At 42.6% G+C, this 19832-nt stretch overlaps 1 protein-coding gene across 13 annotated transcripts in view; it reads right to left on the reverse strand.

The window, feature by feature from the left end:
- Nucleotides 1-3686: 3686 nt before the first annotated feature.
- The window catches only part of svila (supervillin a), a 36352-nt gene continuing 20206 nt past the window's right edge, over nt 3687-19832 (reverse strand). For 10 of the 13 annotated variants that reach the window (XM_037279576.1, XM_037279577.1, XM_037279568.1 and 7 more), the window contains 25 exons: nt 19486-19666; nt 18853-18985; nt 17812-17862; nt 16423-16588; nt 16238-16318; nt 15699-15785; nt 15441-15612; nt 15197-15369; nt 14830-14985; nt 14414-14550; nt 14125-14272; nt 13899-14044; nt 13654-13829; nt 13440-13593; nt 13090-13369; nt 12864-13018; nt 12679-12784; nt 12319-12526; nt 6844-6977; nt 6549-6704; nt 6315-6458; nt 6070-6191; nt 5703-5858; nt 5174-5194; nt 3687-4947 (listed from right to left, as the gene is read on the reverse strand). In XM_037279576.1, the coding sequence (XP_037135471.1) occupies nt 4861-4947; nt 5174-5194; nt 5703-5858; nt 6070-6191; nt 6315-6458; nt 6549-6704; nt 6844-6977; nt 12319-12526; nt 12679-12784; nt 12864-13018; nt 13090-13369; nt 13440-13593; nt 13654-13829; nt 13899-14044; nt 14125-14272; nt 14414-14550; nt 14830-14985; nt 15197-15369; nt 15441-15612; nt 15699-15785; nt 16238-16318; nt 16423-16588; nt 17812-17862; nt 18853-18985; nt 19486-19666 (3530 nt within the window). In that variant the 3' untranslated portion in view covers nt 3687-4860. The remainder of the gene's footprint in view (nt 4948-5173; nt 5195-5702; nt 5859-6069; nt 6192-6314; nt 6459-6548; nt 6705-6843; nt 6978-12318; nt 12527-12678; nt 12785-12863; nt 13019-13089; nt 13370-13439; nt 13594-13653; nt 13830-13898; nt 14045-14124; nt 14273-14413; nt 14551-14829; nt 14986-15196; nt 15370-15440; nt 15613-15698; nt 15786-16237; nt 16319-16422; nt 16589-17811; nt 17863-18852; nt 18986-19485; nt 19667-19832) is intronic. The other 3 variants (XM_037279570.1, XM_037279569.1, XM_037279580.1) reach the window with 3 other exon arrangements.

Raw genomic sequence — 19832 nt, forward strand, 5'->3', positions numbered from 1 at the left:
AAAGCTAGGGTTAGGGTTTCCAACGAGGGTTTCAAACTACTTTTAGGGTTTCTAAGATTAGGGTTTCTAACTAGGCTTTCAAAACTAGGGTTAGGGTTTTCGACTAGGGTTTCCAAATTAGGGTTAGGGTTAGGATTAGGGTTGGGGTTAGGGTTTCTAACTAGGCTTTCAAAACTAGGGTTAGGGTTAGTGTTAGAGTTAGAGTTAGAGTTAGAGTTAGAGTTAGGGTTAGGGTTAGGGTTAGGGTTAGGGTTAGGGTTACTAACTAGGCTTTCAAAACTAGAGTTAGGGTTAGGGTTAGGGTTTCCGACTAGGGTTTCCAAGGAGTTTTGCCATCGCTAATTAGGGTTTCAAACTAGGGTTAGGGTTTCTGACTAGGGTTTTAAATCAAGGTTAGGGTTTCAAACTAGGTTTTAAAGCCAGGGTTAGGGTTTCCAACGAGGGTTTCAAACTACTTTTAGGGTTTCTAAGATTGGGGTTTCTAACTAGGCTTTCAAAACTTGGGTTAGGGTTTTTGACTAGGCTTTCCAAAATTACGGTTAGGGTTATGATTAGGGTTGGGGTTAGGGTTTCTAACTAGGCTTTCAAAACTAGGGTTAGGGTTAGGGTTTCTAAGATTAGTGTTTCTAACTAGGCTTTCAAAACTAGGGTTAGGGTTTCAAACTAGGGTTTCCAAGGAGTTTTGCCATCGCTAATTAAAGTTTCAAACAAGGGGTAGGGTTTCCGACTAGGGTTTTAAACCACGGTTAGGGTTACAAACTTTAGATTAGTTAGGGTTAGGGTTAGGGTTAGGGTTACTAACTAGGCTTTCAAAACTAGAGTTAGGGTTAGGGTTAGGGTTTCTAACCAGGCTTTCAAAACTAGGGTTAGGGTTTCCGACCAGGGTTTTCAAGGAGTTTTGCCATCGCTAATTAAGGTTTCAAACTAGGGTTAGGGTTTCCGACTAGGGTTTTATACCAAGGTTAGGGTTACAAACTAGGTTTTAAAGCTAGGGTTAGGGTTTCCAACGAGGGTTTCAAACTACTTTTAGGGTTTCTAAGATTAGGGTTTCTAACTAGGCTTTCAAAACTAGGCTTAGGGTTTCCGACTAGCGATTAGCGATGGCAAAACTCCTTGGAAACACTAGTCGGAAACCCTAACCCTAGTTTTGAAAGCCGAGTTAGAAACCCTAATCTTAGAAACCCTAAAAGTAGTTTGAAACCCTAACCCTAGTCGGAAACCCTAACCCTAGTTTGAAACCCTAATTAGCGATGGCAAAACTCCTTGGAAACCAAGGGTTAGGGTTTCTCAACTAGGAGGATAAGTGTGTTTGTTTCCTCAGTTTGAGTTTTGGACCACATGGTGGCATGTCCTGAGTCTGAGTCACTCTTAGTTACACCGCTTTGTGTTTTTGTTTGGAACCTTATGTCTTTGAAAAAAAAAGGGTGTCCCTCCTCTTTCCTGTGAAACTTTTGATGTCAAGTTGCATATTTTCAAGATGACACAGGCAACCGCTTCACACTTCACAAATCCACTTTGGGCTTCTGCAGTCCAGCAGGCAAAACATGTCTGCAGTAAATTGTGGAATGGAAAAGCAACCTTCATGCCATGGAGGCGGTAATGCAGTTATAGTCAACTGCTCCCCCACATCTTCTCCGCCACCCGGCATGTTGTCTGCCTTCATCATCGCCCACCTGGTGCGCAGCCCATGACGCCAGACTCCCAGTCACCCTGCACCCGGCAAGACTTCCACTAGTCTGCTCACCAGGCCCGGGGCTGGGCCACAGGATAGGGAGGAGGAGGGTGGATGGAGGGACAGGAGGTATGAGGGAGTGTGGTTTGTTGGTTCTGATTAGAGGATCAGATGCGCTCGTGATGCCAGGTGGCGGTGGGCGGCCAGCCTCTTGGCCCAACTCCAAAAGCGGTACAGTGGTACTCAGTGAGTAGCTGCGGATTTGGAAAAGATCCGATTACTTCTAACCAAGGTTGGGTTAACAATTTTGACCCAGCATGTTAGGTTGAAGATTGGATTTAGGTGGGCTAGAGAGCTGAATGAAGCTGGTTGGACACCACTTTTATGTGCTAATGCCACATTCTCAAATGGGCTGGATTTCAATAACCCATCTTTGCCTTGCTCGTTTTTGGACCCGGCGCCCAATCTGGGTCACTAAATTCTTAATGTCCCACAAATGTTATCCCTATAAAAATGCCACAGCTACTCCTTTTTGATTCGTATATTGTTGAACTTTCCATGTTTGTCAAAGCCATAGCAGGAGAACATTTTGAAGGCCTCTATAAATCCGTGTGGAAGTGAATCCAAACACGTGTAGGGCTAAAGTTGCGGTGTGTGGTCTCATTTTCCTAAAGACGAGCAGTCTCTGGTGACTGGGTCCAGCTTTGGGAAGAACAAAAAAAGAGTGTCCGAGTTCGAAATTGGACAACAAGGAGCGCGGCGGCGGCGGTGGCGAGCTGACAGGACCCGGGGCACGCGGCTGCGCTCCACATAAAATAAATCCACACCACTTTTACGGGCTACATCACAGTAGCGATCTAAATCTGGGTTAACAAGCGCAGCTTACCACTAAGAGCCCAGGGCACCGGAGAAGAGAGGAAAAGAGAGAGTATTCTTTCTGGAAATTCATTTCCCATAAGCCATCTGGCTCCGCTTCCTTTGAAGTGGCTTTCTTCGACTTTGGACAGGAAGTCTGCAGCTTAGAGCGTTGCCAACGTAAAGATGGAGAGAGAAGAGGAGAGGAAAGCCTACCTGCATTGTGATGCCGCGAGCAAGTGATAATCCACACATAAATAGAAAGTGGTGAAATGCAAACACAACATGCAGAATAATATGCGCTTAAGCCTTATTTGGATTCCGCTTTGTTCGCGACTTGTCCTATTCTGCGCAATGATGAGAGCAAAGAGTGGAAAAGGCGTCAGGCACGCCGCCAAAATGCAAATAGCGCCGAATAAATGACGCTAAAGCCCAACGTGCCACTTTGCACCCAAGCCTGCTGAATTAACACCGTTATCATAAACAAAACATTATTTTACGACGAGCGTCGGCAGATGGTTAAGAGCATTAACGCGAGAGCTGCCAAAGGGCAAAGCTCGACCCTTGTTTGGCGCGATAGAATTCACAGGTGAGCCAAGGTGCCAATGTGCCCTCGGCATATGGCCCAGTAAATATTGACGGATATTTTAATTACTCTTTGCATAATCTAATAATTAATCACACACATTAGAGGTTCACCTCTACGCAGAGCGACAACATGGCTAAAAAGCGTCAAACTGTATATGCTCGCCAAGGTCACAGGGACTTACCTCCAATAACGGTCCAATTTGTTCCATGATTAAACTGGTAACTCTTAAGGGAGCTACCCGTCCACTCTTTTATTTTATTTGTTCATTTTGTATGTATCATTTATTGTTTATTATTTGAATTCTATTTTTAGTTTTTCATTATTTGAATAAATAAAAGGTCTGCCAAATAAACAAATTGCATTCTCTAGTTACAACAGAAGATCATCAGGTGGACTTGTACACACACACTTTGGTAGAGACGTGGAGGAGAGGGGGATGGAGAGGTTGGAGCGTGCTGCCCTGAGTGGGCGTGGAGGAGTAGGAGGGAGGACACGCACCATGTCACACATCAAACTCCTCATGGGCTGCAGGAGTTCACATGTGTAGTAGAAGCATCCAACAACTGAGCATGTAAGAGAAGCACACAGCCTTTTATTTTTATAGCTTCAACATCTTTCTTGTTGCTGTCAGCAAGCGTGTGCAAATATTGAGCAACAGTTGGATGAGCAGAGCCGGGGCGCTTCATCAACAGAAACCTGCTGTGTATATTGTTCTTCTGTGATTGCAGGAACATTCCCCTCTAATTGCTCTTGTTCCTCATTGCGGGCCAACTGCTGACACTGACAACATTGGAGATGTGAACACCAAAGCAGACAATTCAATCCTGCACAGGATTGGAACAATGAGAGGTAGTATAGAAAGCTGTTTGAGAATATTCTTAATGTTCTTCAGCTCAAGGTCCATGTGCTAGGATGCTCTTTCTCCTCAATTAAGTAACAGTAGTGTTTTATCCCCACCCGTGCACAAGTACAGTAGAAGCATAAATAAAACAGAAAAAAAAAAGTGATACTGTGCTGCCACCTATTGGTTATTCAAAATAATACACAATACAATACAATAAGTACACTACTTGATTTAGTCTTTATTCACTCCGGTTACAACATGTTTTTATGATCTCAAATCGCACAACCACAAAACATGACACGTGATCTGACATTCCAACATCCAGGCTTTATTTCACTTGCAGTTATTTGTCACAAAAAGTCCTCAAAAGGCAGACTGATCTGTATATAAACTGTACACAAAAGCAAGGCACTACAATGTAGCTTTTTATAAATCAAATACATTTCATGACTTCAAACTGGTAATTCATTAAATGAGGCATCATAACAAAAGTTGCATTACTTTAATTGTTAAGTGTATCATATTGTATCTGTACAGCAACAGAGGATTACAAAAACTATCAAATACATGACAATAATTTGCTATGGCCATCAAATTTTAATTGGCTTTCATCCTACTTGAATATAAATATAAATTATTTTCACAAAGAGCTGTATATGCTAAATAATATGTACATGCATGGACACTTTAAAATAGCCCTCTCAGACACACAGGTGCCGTTTTATTTTACAATGGAAATAGAAGAACAAAAATAAACAAGAAGCTGGACCACCTCTCGTTTTCATCTGTCTCCGTTCGAGGGTCGACTCAGGAAAGGCAGCCCCTGAGCTTCTCAACCCGGAAAAACAAAACGGCAATGACCACCTCATATATATATATATATATATGTAACTGCTCTGTTTAGAAAAGTCCTTTGGTTTTCTTCAAGTTCACCTGCTTCCATGCAGGCATACTATCGTACTCCTCCCGGGTCATCTCCAAGCCTCTCTGTGGGAACAAATACACAATAATCAGCATCAGAATAAAAAGAACAATGCAGAAGAAACATGCATGCATCTCCTAACATTTCATGATTAGTGTATGTCCAAGTCAGTTTGGTGTCCACGCCAGAGTTACCATGCTAAACAAAATGGATGTTTTAGTTTGTGGGGAGAAAAAAAAAAAAAAAAGTTGCGTGAGGATACTCCATCCATGCTTATCTCCGACCACTCACCTTTCCATCAGCCCCCACGCCCTGGAGAGCGGAATGAACAATAGATACATTAAGAAAGGCTAAGAGGATGGGGATGCAGGCAGGATGGCAATGTGGAATGAAAAATAAAGTCACAGCGAAGCATGGAAGATGGATGACTGATGGGGGGGGAAATGTACAGAATCAATAGAGAGTAACAGGAGAGTCATCATATTCACAAAATGAATCGTCCAAAGTGGGAGGAAACACTCGATGATGCCATCCATCATCATTCCCGACGACGTATTCATCCACAACAGAAAATGGACCACAAATTCAAGTTTGTCTCCTTTTTTGATGGATTTGTCTCACGAAGAAGCCATTGAAGGTAAACTCGGAAACGACACAAAAATAAATCTCCTTTCATCGCTTTTATTCGCTCGCATTGCTTTATTTGCTGCCCTCTTGTGGCTTTGATAAGTAACTGCAATCCGACTGAGACGATATTTAACTTTTTTTTCAAGTCATTATTTTTCTAAAGAGAATACTTTAGAGACATCATTTCCCATACCTCAAAGTCCTCATCTGTGAGGTAGACTTCCAGCCGGAGGGGGTCAACGCCCTCAGGCAATGGCCGAGCCAGGAGATCTTCCAGAGGGTATGCGGTCTGACATAGTCTGGCTAACACATCCTCCACCAGAATAATCTGGTTACACACCTCGGCTTCCTGACAATATCAACACACACGTTTTAATGCCAAAAAGCTAAAAGCACCCAATGGTGTCTAATGAACCGAATTAGCAAAATCAGTCATGATAATGCTTTCCACATGGGCTGAGCTGTGTTCTGTGAAATAGTGGAGTGCACGTGCGTGTGTTTGCGCAGGCCCGTATCAGATAGCGGCGCCATGATGAGATAATGTCATTTCTTCCACACACCCGCTCGGTGATCTCAGCGACGTCCTCCCGGTGCTCCCAGCTGGGGAACATGTTGGTGAAGGTGAGCGGCTCCAGGCCGGCGTGGATCAGATACGCTTTCGGGGCTTTTTTCGGATTCTTTTCTAAGAAATCGATACAAGGGTGGCAGAATGAAATAGGTGACTAAGTGCTAATATTTATTATTTAAAACGGATCATTTATTGTTAGTAATAGTAAATAAAACGTAGGAAGTGGAATAGCGCTACCTCGGCAGTACTGCAGCACCGTCTCCATTGCGCACTTCCTGTCCGAGTCCCAGCGGATTCGGGCGGAGCCGGTACTTTCACTGTCCCGAGGCCACCAACCTTGCCACAAGTACACTTCATGGTGGTTGTCCACCAGGAACAATCCTGGGGTGGAAGAGACATGACAATTCATTTTGGAAGACACTGATGAAAGAAAAAAAAAAAAAGATTCCACACATGCATATAATTGAGTACCTGGTTGGGAGGCGTAATAAAGGTCCTCTTGTAGGAAAGGCATGGAGTTGACTTGCTTGTTGTCTCTGGCAGGGTAGTGAAACTCAACAGCTACAAAATCCCCCGAACTGCTGCTTAGCTGGTACAGACGAGGTGTGAAGTTGAACCTGCCAGGATCTGAGGAGCAGAGGTTAAATTTGAAATATATTTCAGTGTTTTTACATGTATATGATAAAAAGATAATACAAATTTAATTCAGATCTTTTGGCATTCTCCTTACTTTTTTTTTTTTGTAATAGAAGACTAGATGACCCACCTTGCAGCATGCAGTCGTAAGCTTTCCTGTCTCTCCTGCCGAGAGCCTCCCAAAATCCTTGCGGTTCTGCTCCCTCCTCGCATTCCCGTATGGTCACCTTGCTGCTGCTGTGAAGTCCTGCTTCCAGAGGACAACTAAGCAAAAAAACAAAGAATAATGGTTGGGAAAAAGAAAAAAAAAAAAAAAAGATTCATTTCTTTGGTTCCATTCCTAGGGGTGTAACGATTCATCGATACACATCGATGAATCGATATAATGCTCTACGATTTGTTGGCATCGATGCTAAACGTAAACATCGATCTATATCGCCCGTTTTTGACCTCGGACATTAGACACGACTTTATTTTGAAATCCAGTTCATTGTTGCTTGCTTCCTCTTTCCGGGAGCAGAGCGCAGCGTGTTGTGTTGCGAGCAGAGCAGGCACGTGAAAGGGGAGCCGACAACTACGCGGCTCCTGGGCTGGTGCTATGGCTAGTGTCCAAGAAGACGAGGAAATTCGCTCCCCTTTGGGCTTCAAGTCATTCGTTTGGAAGCACTTTGTAATTTCCTAAATAAAGAGTTTGCAGTACCTTGTTGATTTTGCGTATGAATTGTTATAAATCAGGATATTGTTCTATATCGATCGTAGAGCACTATATCGTGATGTATCGTGAATGAATCACAGAAGGCTTTAAGATATCGGCAAATATCGTATCGTGGTTCTTTGTATCGATATATCGTATCATTACAAAACCCGCGATTTACACCCCTAGTTTGTAACCCTAACCTTGATTTAAAACCCTAGTCGGAAACCCTAACCCTAGCTTGAAACCCTAATTAGCAATGGCAAAACTCCTTGGAAACCCTAACCCTAGTTTTGAAAGCCTAGTTAGAAACCCTAATCTTAGAAACCCTAAAAGTAGTTTGAAACCCTCGTTGGAAACCCTAACCTTAGCTTTAAAACCTAGTTTCTAACCCTAAGCTTGGTTTAAAACCCTAGTCGGAAACCCTACCCCTTGTTTGAAACTTTAATTAGCGATGGCAAAACTCCTTGGAAACCCTGGTCGGAAACCCTAACCCTAGTTTTGAAAGCCTAGTTAGAAACCCTGATCTTAGAAACCATAAAAATAGTTTGAAACCCTCGTTGGAAACCCTAACCCTAGCATTAAAACCAAGTTTGTAACCCTAACCTTTGTTTAAAACCCTAGTCGGAAACCCTAACCCTAGTTTGAAACCCTAAATAGCAATGGCAAAACTCCTTGGAAACCCTGGTCGGAAACCCTAACCCTCGTTTTGAAAGCCTAGTTAGAAACCCTAATCTTAGAAACCCTAAAAGTAGTTTGAAACCCTCGTTGGAAACCCTAACCCTAGCTTTAAAACCTAGTTTGAAACCCTAACCTTGGTTTAAAACCCTAGTCGGAAACCCTGAGCCTAGTTTGAAACCCTAATTAGCGATGGCAAAACTCCTTGGAAACCCTAGTCGGAAACCCTAACCCTAGTTTTGAAAGCCTAGTTAGAAACCCTAACCCTAACCCTAACTCTAGTTTTGAAAGCCTAGTTAGTAACCCTAACCCTAACTCTAACTCTAACCCTAACCCTAACCCTAGTTTTGAAAGCCTAGTTAGAAACCCTAACCCCAACCCTAATCCTAACCCTAACCGTAATTTTGGAAAGCCTAGTCGAAAACCCTAACCCAAGTTTTGAAAGCCTAGTTAGAAACCCCAATCTTAGAAACCCTAAAAGTAGTTTGAAACCCTCGTTGGAAACCCTAACCCTAGTTTAAAACCTAGTTTGAAACCCTAACCTTGGTTTAAAACCCTAGTCGGAAACCCTGAGCCTAGTTTGAAACCCTAATTTGCGATGGCAAAACTCCTTGGAAACCCTAGTCGGAAACCCTAACCCTAATTTTGAAAGCCTAGAGACCCTAACCCTAAGCCTAACTCTAGTTTTGAAAGCCTAGTTAGTAACCCTAACCCTAACCCTAACCCTAACCCTAACCCTAACTCTAACTCTAACCCTAACCCTAGTTTTGAAAGCCTAGTTAGAAACCCTAACCCCAACCCTAACCCTAACCCTAACTTTGGAAACCCTAGTCGAAAACCCTAACCCTAGTTTTGAAAGCCTAGTTAGAGACCCTAACCCTAACTCTAGTTTTGAAAGCCTAGTTAGTAACCCTAACCCTAACCCTAACCCTAACCCTAACTCTAACTCTAACCCTAACCCTAACCCTAGTTTTGAAAGCCTAGTTAGAAACCCTAACCCCAACCCTAACCCTAACCCTAACTTTGGAAACCCTAGTCGAAAACCCTAACCCTAGTTTTGAAAGCCTAGTTAGAAACCCTAATCTTAGAAACCCTAAAAGTAGTTTGAAAGCCTCTTTGGAAACCTTAAGCTTAACTTTAAAACCTAGTTTGTAACCCTAACCTTGGTTTAAAACCCTAGTCGGAAACCCTAACCCAAGTTTGAAACCCTAATTAGCAATGGCAAAACTCCTTGGAAACCCTGGTCGGAAACCCTAACCCTCGTTTTGAAAGCCTAGTTAGAAACCCTAATCTTAGAAACCCTAAAAGTAGTTTGAAACCCTCGTTGGAAACCCTAACCCTAGCTTTAAAACCTAGTTTGAAACCCTAACCTTGGTTTAAAACCCTAGTCGGAAACCCTGAGCCTAGTTTGAAACCCTAATTAGCGATGGCAAAACTCCTTGGAAACCCTAGTCGGAAACCCTAACCCTAGTTTTGAAAGCCTAGTTAGAAACCCTAACCCTAACCCTAACTCTAGTTTTGAAAGCCTAGTTAGTAACCCTAACCCTAACTCTAACTCTAACCCTAACCCTAACCCTAGTTTTGAAAGCCTAGTTAGAAACCCTAACCCCAACCCTAATCTTAACCCTAACCGTAATTTTGGAAAGCCTAGTCGAAAACCCTAACCCAAGTTTTGAAAGCCTAGTTAGAAACCCCAATCTTAGAAACCCTAAAAGTAGTTTGAAACCCTCGTTGGAAACCCTAACCCTAGTTTAAAACCTAGTTTGAAACCCTAACCTTGGTTTAAAACCCTAGTCGGAAACCCTGAGCCTAGTTTGAAACCCTAATTTGCGATGGCAAAACTCCTTGGAAACCCTAGTCGGAAACCCTAACCCTAATTTTGAAAGCCTAGAGACCCTAACCCTAAGCCTAACTCTAGTTTTGAAAGCCTAGTTAGTAACCCTAACCCTAACCCTAACCCTAACTCTAACTCTAACCCTAACCCTAGTTTTGAAAGCCTAGTTAGAAACCCTAACCCCAACCCTAACCCTAACCCTAACTTTGGAAACCCTAGTCGAAAACCCTAACCCTAGTTTTGAAAGCCTAGTTAGAGACCCTAACCCTAACCCTAACTCTAGTTTTGAAAGCCTAGTTAGTAACCCTAACCCCAACCCTAACCCTAACCCTAACTTTGGAAACCCTAGTCGAAAACCCTAACCCTAGTTTTGAAAGCCTAGTTAGAAACCCTAATCTTAGAAACCCTAAAAGTAGTTTGAAAGCCTCTTTGGAAACCTTAAGCTTAACTTTAAAACCTAGTTTGTAACCCTAACCTTGGTTTAAAACCCTAGTCGGAAACCCTAACCCAAGTTTGAAACCCTAATTATCAATGGCAAAACTCCTTGGAAACCCTGGTCGGAAACCCTAACCCTCGTTTTGAAAGCCTAGTTAGAAACCCTAATCTTAGAAACCCTAAAAGTAGTTTGAAACCCTCGTTGGAAACCCTAACCCTAGCTTTAAAACCTAGTTTGAAACCCTAACCTTGGTTTAAAACCCTAGTCGGAAACCCTGAGCCTAGTTTGAAACCCTAATTAGCGATGGCAAAACTCCTTGGAAACCCTAGTCGGAAACCCTAACCCTAGTTTTGAAAGCCTAGTTAGAAACCCTAACCCTAACCCTAACTCTAGTTTTGAAAGCCTAGTTAGTAACCCTAACCCTAACTCTAACTCTAACCCTAACCCTAACCCTAGTTTTGAAAGCCTAGTTAGAAACCCTAACCCCAACCCTAATCCTAACCCTAACCGTAATTTTGGAAAGCCTAGTCGAAAACCCTAACCCAAGTTTTGAAAGCCTAGTTAGAAACCCCAATCTTAGAAACCCTAAAAGTAGTTTGAAACCCTCGTTGGAAACCCTAACCCTAGTTTAAAACCTAGTTTGAAACCCTAACCTTGGTTTAAAACCCTAGTCGGAAACCCTGAGCCTAGTTTGAAACCCTAATTTGCGATGGCAAAACTCCTTGGAAACCCTAGTCGGAAACCCTAACCCTAATTTTGAAAGCCTAGAGACCCTAACCCTAAGCCTAACTCTAGTTTTGAAAGCCTAGTTAGTAACCCTAACCCTAACCCTAACTCTAACTCTAACCCTAACCCTAGTTTTGAAAGCCTAGTTAGAAACCCTAACCCCAACCCTAACCCTAACCCTAACTTTGGAAACCCTAGTCGAAAACCCTAACCCTAGTTTTGAAAGCCTAGTTAGAGACCCTAACCCTAACCCTAACTCTAGTTTTGAAAGCCTAGTTAGTAACCCTAACCCTAACCCTAACCCTAACTCTAATCCTAACCCTAACCCTAGTTTTGAAAGCCTAGTTAGAAACCCTAACCCCAACCCTACCCCTAACTTTGGAAACCCTAGTCGAAAACCCTAACCCTAGTTTTGAAAGCCTAGTTAGAAACCCTAATCTTAGAAACCCTAAAAGTAGTTTGAAAGCCTCTTTGGAAACCTTAAGCTTAACTTTAAAACCTAGTTTGTAACCCTAACCTTGGTTTAAAACCCTAGTCGGAAACCCTAACCCAAGTTTGAAACCCTAATTAGCAATGGCAAAACTCCTTGGAAACCCTGGTCGGAAACCCTAACCCTAGTTTTGAAAGCCTAGTTAGAAACCCTATTCTTAGAAACCCTAAAAGTAGTTTGAAACTAGGGGTGTAACGATTCATCGATACACATCGATTAATCGATATAATGCTCTACGATTTGTTGGCATCGATGCTAAACGTAAACATCGATCTATATCGCCCGTTTTTGACCTCGGACATTAGACGCGACTTTATTTTGAAACCCAGTTCATTGTTGCTTGCTTCCTCTTTCCGGGAGCAGTGCGCGGCGTGTTGTGTTGTGAGCAGAGCAGGCACGTGAAAGGGGAGACGACAACTACGCGGCTCCTGGGCTGGTGCTATGGCTAGTGTTTGTCCAAGAAGACGAAGAAATTCGCTCCCCTTTGGGCTTCAAGTCATTCGTTTGGAAGCACTTTGTAATTTCCTAAATAAAGAGTTTGCAGTACCTTGTTGATTTTGCGTATGAATTGTTATAAATCAGGATATTGTTCTATATCCATCGTAGAGCACTATATCGTGATGTATCGTGAATGAATCACAGCAGGCTTTAAGATATCGGCAAATATCGTATCGTGATTCTTTGTATCGATATGATATCGTATCGTTACAAAACCCGCGATTTACACCCATATCCATTCCTACTCACTGTTCTTTGATTCTGCTGGCGGCGGTGTGTGCCACCTCCCGTGTGTGTGCTTGCGACTTGCAGCCGTGCCAGAGGTAGATGAGGGACTGGCTGACGCTCAGCAGTACCATGGAGACCCGAGAGCGCAGGCTACTGCAGTGGCACACAACCTCCACTAGATGGCTCTCTGCCTCCACTTCTCCTCGCACACAGTATAGTCGCCAGTCATCTGGGAGGAAAAGTTTCCAATCATTTTGGGGTTTTTTTTTTTTTAAACCAGGCTAATATTTTCTTCTGCTCATGTAGCTGTGCCAGTTTGGTACAGATTTTTTTTTTTTTTGTGGATCTAATTACAGCTGTACTTAATATTGTGAAATTTACTTTGCGAGTTTTCTTCCTCCTCTTCTCTCTTCCCTGCGTGGACGATCATCCTTCCTGTGAAGCACTGCAGGAAGCACGGAGGTTCTTTTCCTTGCTGGACTTGAATCTAGATGGGGAAAGTTAGCAGTTGTTTAACTATAACTGCAGAAAAAAGATAAAATAAGGAAACCATTTTTTTTCCCAACCTGTGCTCCTCGCTCCTCATCCAACTCGACAGTCATGAGTGCCGACGTTCCTTTCTCGCTGACAGTGGAGTTGCGACCCTGCCAAAAAAAGTAGCAGCATTTTTCTTTGCCGGGTCCCGTCGTCTTCACCTGCTCAGGGTTTTTCCGCTTCCAAACTAAGAGGAGGACAAGCAGGAAGTCAATATCTTTAAGTGATGTGTGTGTTTGGGTGGGAGAGGTTACTGACCTGCAGTGCTGACCATGAATTTCCACTTCACCACATATGTGTCACCCTCATGGAACTGTCCAATGCTTTGGCGCGGCAGACGGCTATAGTCAAACTCCAGGATGTGCCACACCTCCACGCCAATCGTGCCGATCTCATAGCAGCGCCAGTCGTCCACTTCCACCAATCCGTAGCCCCGCCCCACATTCAAGCCGTCCACGACGGTGCAGACGGGCGCCTGGTGGAGCGGCAACATTAAGGCGGCGTCGTAGGCACGGGGCTGATCACAGGTGGGCTGATCCTGGAGCAGAGCATCGGAGAAGTGAGCAGACGCCATAATGATAGCACTTTTATGTTGAACTTCTTGATACCTTGCGATCAATACTGTGGTTGTTGCCGGTTTTGCTGGGGCTGGGTGCTTTCCTGGACTCGCTCCAGTCTAAGAACTTCTCTTTGAACAACGTGGTTTCATTGTGATGAGTCAGTCTTCCAAACACTGCCCAGTCAGGACGACCCTGGCCTTTCCTACAACACACCAAAGTTGTTGCTTTCTGCATCAAAGTTGTACTAAGCGTGTTGCCGTACTTTGGAATGAGTGGGTTGCATTCTCCGGGATCCAGGGGGTTGATGTCACAGTTTGTGTAGTCAAATGTTCCGTTCCACAGGTGTTTGGCCAGCTGGAAGGCCACCTTCCTCTGAGCCAGCGTCACTTCCTTCCCGTGCCAAATGTACATCTCACTCCCAAAGTCAAAAACCAGAACCTGTGCAGACAAGCCAACATTAATACAGCAAATATTTGCTTTTAACCACTCGTGCAGTAAACGTCTAACCTCCTTTGGTTTGAGTAAGGAACAACGGGGTATCTTGGCCCAAAAATCGTCATCTGGCACCAGCTTGTTGTCGATTAGACGGTAAATACAGTTGGTTTCCACGATGGCACCTTCGTAAAGCTCATCTTCATCCGGTGTTCCTGCTGCTACGCATCCAAAGATAAGGAAGGCATTTGCGAGATGATGCGTATGCTTCTACAAAAGAGCTTTGCATTTGAGCTCTTACACTGGTAACTGGCGAGGCCTCCCAGGATCTTCCAGAACTCCTTGGCAGCTTGGCTGTGACTATCGACGCCTTCCTCGATGACCTGGACACTGTCGGCGCGACAACCCAGATCTCGCTTGCTTTGGATGAAGTTGCCCAACTCTGCAGCCTGAGAACACAGAAAAACAGTAGTAATTTTATTGTAGTAATTATTATTGGTCATTGAAATACTGCTACAATTCAGTAAATGGGAAAATGATGCAACTACGTGCAAGACCGTTGCAATGCTTGAATCAAAATCCGGCTTCACCTTATTCTTCTCGATGACGTTAGCAAACTCTCCCATCCAGATGAAGCAGTGATGAGGAGTGATGAGGAGGAAACAGTCACCGCTGTTCAGCGACGACGCCCTTGGCTCCACTAGCCTGGTCTGAATATGTCGCCGGCCTTGGGTTACAAACAAATTGATCAGAATATCCATTTAGGTACAATCAGTGTTACGTGTCACACATAGGACCTGTAAAATACATACACTTATAAATAATATAATACATAAATAATATATATATTTATAATTAACTACTTGATTAATAGTTATTATAATTTATTTATATAATACATCAATTTATAAATAATATAAAACACCTATTTGTTTAAATTGGTAATGCCCATTTAAGCAAAGTGCAGCATTTGTTGTCTGTCACGAGCGAATAATATGCGACTGACCTTTGACCTGCAAGAGCATCAATTTCTTGTAAGGCACGGCGCTATTGTTGGACATCTGCTCAGAGATGTTGACACTGCGCAAGTTCACATTGCTGAAGTTCTCGGTGCTGGCAAGACCAGCCAGGGCCACGTCGGATAAATTGGAGTTCACGTTCACTGCGATGGCAACGACACAGAAGCTGCATTAATAGGTCATAGATACAAAATACAAACATAAATCGTGACCTATGACCCCTAAATGATACAAAGTGCTCACATTTCCGTCTGGTTTAGTGAAATATAAAACACTCGAAATGTATTTATTGCTGTCGAGAGAAATTACAAAAGGGGCCTAATGATGTCACACGCTATATTTCACTCTCTTTACTTTTCTCCGCCTTCATCCTCCTGCTCTCCAACAAGCCGACGTTGAGGCGCTGCTCAGTGTATTCGTGTCTGATATCCTCTCTGGCAGCGAGCATCTTCAGCGGGTTCTTCGACGCTTGAACGTTGCGCGTCGGGCGCACCGCTCGTTTATGCTGCACCATGTCTGACATCAGCCTAAAGAGAGGTCAGATGATTTTCTTACGGGGGAACTCATTACGGATGATGTCCAACGGTTACACACTTACGTCGGAACCTGCGGCCCGAAAATGGCATCAAAATCATCCGCTAGCTCCACCTTGTTAGTGATGCTCAGCGGTTCCTCCACTTGGCGATAGAATTTGGAAAAATCCTCATCGTCCAAGGTCATGACTTCTTTTATCTTCTTCTCCGTTACCGTGACAGTAGCCTCGGGCAGCGCTGTAATAGTTAAATATTTGGAACATTTTTCAATCAAACTGCCAACTACAAAAAGTCCGCCTTTAATTGGCGTGCAGCAGGCTGACCTTTACTATTGAGCTTGCCGAGGAATGACTCCAGCTTTTCCAGTTTCCTGTCTGACTCCAGGTTGAGATCCGGTATTGCCTTGATCTCTGCACACAACAACATGGACACAGCTGTTAAAATCATAAATATGAGCCGTGTTCTATTTAGCTCGCATACCGGCAGTCACTCACTCTGTTGCACATGTTGACTCTCAACAATGAATATCAGATAAGCCATCCAAATGTACTTGGTCCAAACAGAAAAATAAATAATGACAAATCTATTATTATGCCAATAATTTTCTATCAAACTGGTAAAATGACAAAAACTGAGAGAGAGAAAAAAAAAAAAACTTCCACATCATCCATCTCCTCCACATCTGTTAGAAATAATAAAAAAATAAAAAAACAGCATAGTGTAGATTGAATTCACCCTTGAGGGATTAATATTAGCACAACAAACTCAAAATTGGTCATGATTTCATCCGTCAGATGGAACACATTATGACAAAGATGGTGTGGTGAGGTGACAAATTATTTGGAGGAGAAAAACAACTGACCATCTTGTGGTTTGGAAATGGCAGGGCTGCTGTTCTTGGCTTTAGACGATGAGGATTGCAAAGGAGAAGGGGAGGCCAACCCTGATGCAGGAACATACAAAAGCAAAAATGTCCAAATTTAAAACACATGAAATACCCACCAGTAAATTCATGTTGTCTCTGCCAGGCAGAAATTCTCTTCCGACCTTTTTTGGCCATGCGTGCAGCCACAGTAAATTGGGTGGAATCGTTGGCAGCTCCGTGGCCTTTGGACTTCCAGGCTTCCTCTTGAGCTTCGATCTGCTCTTTCCTCTCCTGGATGGACATCTGGGCCTCGATCCTCTGTGACTCCATCGCGGCCTCGGTGATTCTCTGGTACGAGAAAGAGTGGGGGAGGAAAAAAATTCAAGCTAACCTCTTCTGTGGTTCCAATGAGAGCGAGGTGGATTTTGTGCCATATTTCAATTCAGATTATTTCACAGCACACAAAAGAGCCAAGCAAGCACTTTTAGGTCAACTTAATTTTCTATACTTGAGCAAAGAGGTGAAAGCAAAATTATCTGTCAATCATTGCGCCTGGGAGGAGTTTTGGAGCCTTGTGTACTTAATTCTGCCACTGCGTGAAAATTAAAAGGGGCAAAATCCTTTTTTTTTTTTAATTTAGTTTTTCACCTTCCGTCTCCAGGGGTACCTCTCATCTACCTGCATGGATTTGGAAGATTTGGGGACCTTCACAGCCAGCACAACCAGGAGAAGCACAACCATGAAGAAAGTGAAACAGTTTGAGGAAGAAGAGTGAATGATGACTCCGAACAAATTGTTTTGGGGATGATTGGTCAAATTATACACATGTGGAGTAAAATTATATATCATTGGGTGATCGGGAATAGATTTATGGGGGAAAAAAAAAAAAAAGGAGAGCTGATATTAGCCATGGAGAGAAAAACAAAGACGACATGTAGGTACAGAATAGAACATTAGCAGGTCATATGTGCTCAAACAGTTTCCTTGCTAAATAATTCAATTTAACCATCACTAGCATGTCATTTATTTTTAGGATCCAGATTTATCTGGCTGGAGAATGAAAGAAGGGATTTGTTATTCCATAAGCCAGATATCATCAAAACCCATCAAACTTGAAAAATGTTATTCAGCGTCATGAGTCAAATTAAGGGCAGTGCAGGCCTTCAGGCAGTTTGAGTATAATTTAAGAGGATCACAAGTATAAATTATGTATTATCACAATAAGACTTAAGGCAAGGAGGCAAAGTTTACAGTGCTTTAAATGTTTTCACACCATATTCATATAATGATTTGATATTCTGCAGTACATAAAAAAAAAAAAACATATGTGGCTACTACACTGGGCTAACTACACCTAACCTTCCACAATCTTGTTAATCAGGCAGAAATTCAGGTTGCATACAGAGGTAGAATATAAAGCACATGTCACAATATTCCAAAAAGTAGCAAACAGGACCAGCACCAAACTCAAACAACTACTCGGACAAATACGTCTAAAGGAAAGCTGGTAAAAGTTACAAGCGCAAATTGTAGATTAGTTCAAATTTATGCACACCATTTTGCAGTCTTACCCAAAGTTGGTCAGACACTGCAAGATCATCGATCATCAGTTCCTCATCGCCCTAGACAAGCAGCCGCAGGAAAAGGTTTGGAATTTATTTCATTGATTATATGTAAGAGGAGCTCATAAAGTCAAATTGAAAACAAATGTGAAAATTTTGATAAAACCCATGTTCTAGAAAAAAAAAATTTCAATTCCCCACAACATACGTTTTAATACTTCCCAAATTTGGACATTTCGAAATCTTCTCAAACCTTCACCTCAGTTTCTGTCAATGATAGCTCTTTGTTACATACATGGTAAAACATTCCAAACACAGCATGTCTGACCCGTGACTGCCAGCACAAACAGCAAAAAAAAAAAAAAAAACGGAGAAGTGCGTCGGCGTGGAGAGGAGTTGAACACGCTCCGATAAGGGGAGCATAAACAGATGAGGTTTTGTAGCTGTTGGAAAGGAAACTAAACACAGAGGTTTGTGTACTCGTACCCCCAACATAGACAACCAGCATGCCAACATAAACGCACATACCACATGCAAAATGGAACGACGGCTTTATTTTCTTTTTAAACACGACAAATAAGCAGAGAAAGAGAGAATCAAGATTTACATGTGGTAGAGTGGAAAGAAACGAGGACGGACAAAACAGAATAGTGGGTATAAAACATACAGATAAAATATGTCGAGCTTTTTTTAGTTATTCTTAAACTAATTTTAACAATAAAAAATGCCAAAACAGAACAAAAATGTGAAACTAACTCGGATGTCACACTTTTATGTTTCCATGGCTGGAATAAATGCAGCTAGCAAAAGTTAAAGCAGAGTGAGACGACTGTAGGGAAGAAGAAAAAAAAAAAAAAGAGAGGAAAAACATACACAAACCTCTTTGTTTATATTATATTGCTCATCCAGAATTTTTGGACATGCATGGAAGGATGAAGAAAGCCTACAACTGTTTAGTAATAAATATGTTGCATATTTTGTTGTTGTGACATGAGAAGCCACAAAAAAAAAAAAAAAAAGCACACGCGAGCGATTGACTCATCTGGTTACCTTCTTCATGAAGCTCTGCTCCACTTCCCACAAGTGAGCGTTCTGGTCGTCCACGGCAACCTTCACTGCATCCTCCTTCTTATTGATCCTGTTCCTCCAGTCGTCCTCGCCGCTCTTCTTCAGCAAAGCCACCCTAAATGATGCAAGAGGAGGGGGAATTTGTCCTGCAGTTCATTTGAGGGAAATTTTGAATCCAGACAAAGCGATTCTTTGTCGAAATTGCTCAAATGAGCAAATGATAAGGAACTTTGACAGCGCCAAGCTACTTTTATTTCATGGAGCCAAAATCAAAGATGAAAAAAAATTGTTGTGAATATTTAGTTTGAAAAGAATGAAATCCACACAGAAAGATATGTGTGACGACCAAATCGGATTTCATATCCAGTAAAATCCAAATTGTCCGTGGTTACATAATGTCACCAGTCAATATGGATTGTAACGACTGTCTGGTTAGCGTGAAAAAGTGACCTAGCCCAGCTTACATAATTCTTGCGACACAATCAATACCAGTCAGCGATTGACTCCATTTTCCCTTTGCTCAAATGAAGTGGTGACGCAATTCCAAAGCAGCATTAATAAAGTGAAAAAGATCAATTGTAAAAAGAAATATATTTCTATCTTTCACAGGCTGACCTCTGTTTGATGGACATGGCTGTCATCGCGTCACACAGATCGTCCTGCGGTTCAGATTGCAACGTGCCGGCTCGAAGTTCCCCGTCGTCGGGGTACGCGTCCGTCTCGGGAGGCTGGCACACGCCACCCCTCGATGAACCCGATGCTAGTCTGGATCTCACAAAAGTGGGCTCGGGCAACTCTGTTGTAGACAAACACAGCAATAGGATCAATAATGACTTTTTGTCCTTTACTAAAAAAACAAAAACTAATTATATTTATTAATGACGATATCTAATATACTGGAAAAGAATATTTTGAAGAGCACACATTACATAAATAACCAAATGAAATCAAAATCTTTAGTC

Source organism: Syngnathus acus, chromosome 20 (assembly GCF_901709675.1).
Source record: "Syngnathus acus chromosome 20, fSynAcu1.2, whole genome shotgun sequence".
Lineage (NCBI taxonomy): Eukaryota > Metazoa > Chordata > Actinopteri > Syngnathiformes > Syngnathidae > Syngnathus > Syngnathus acus.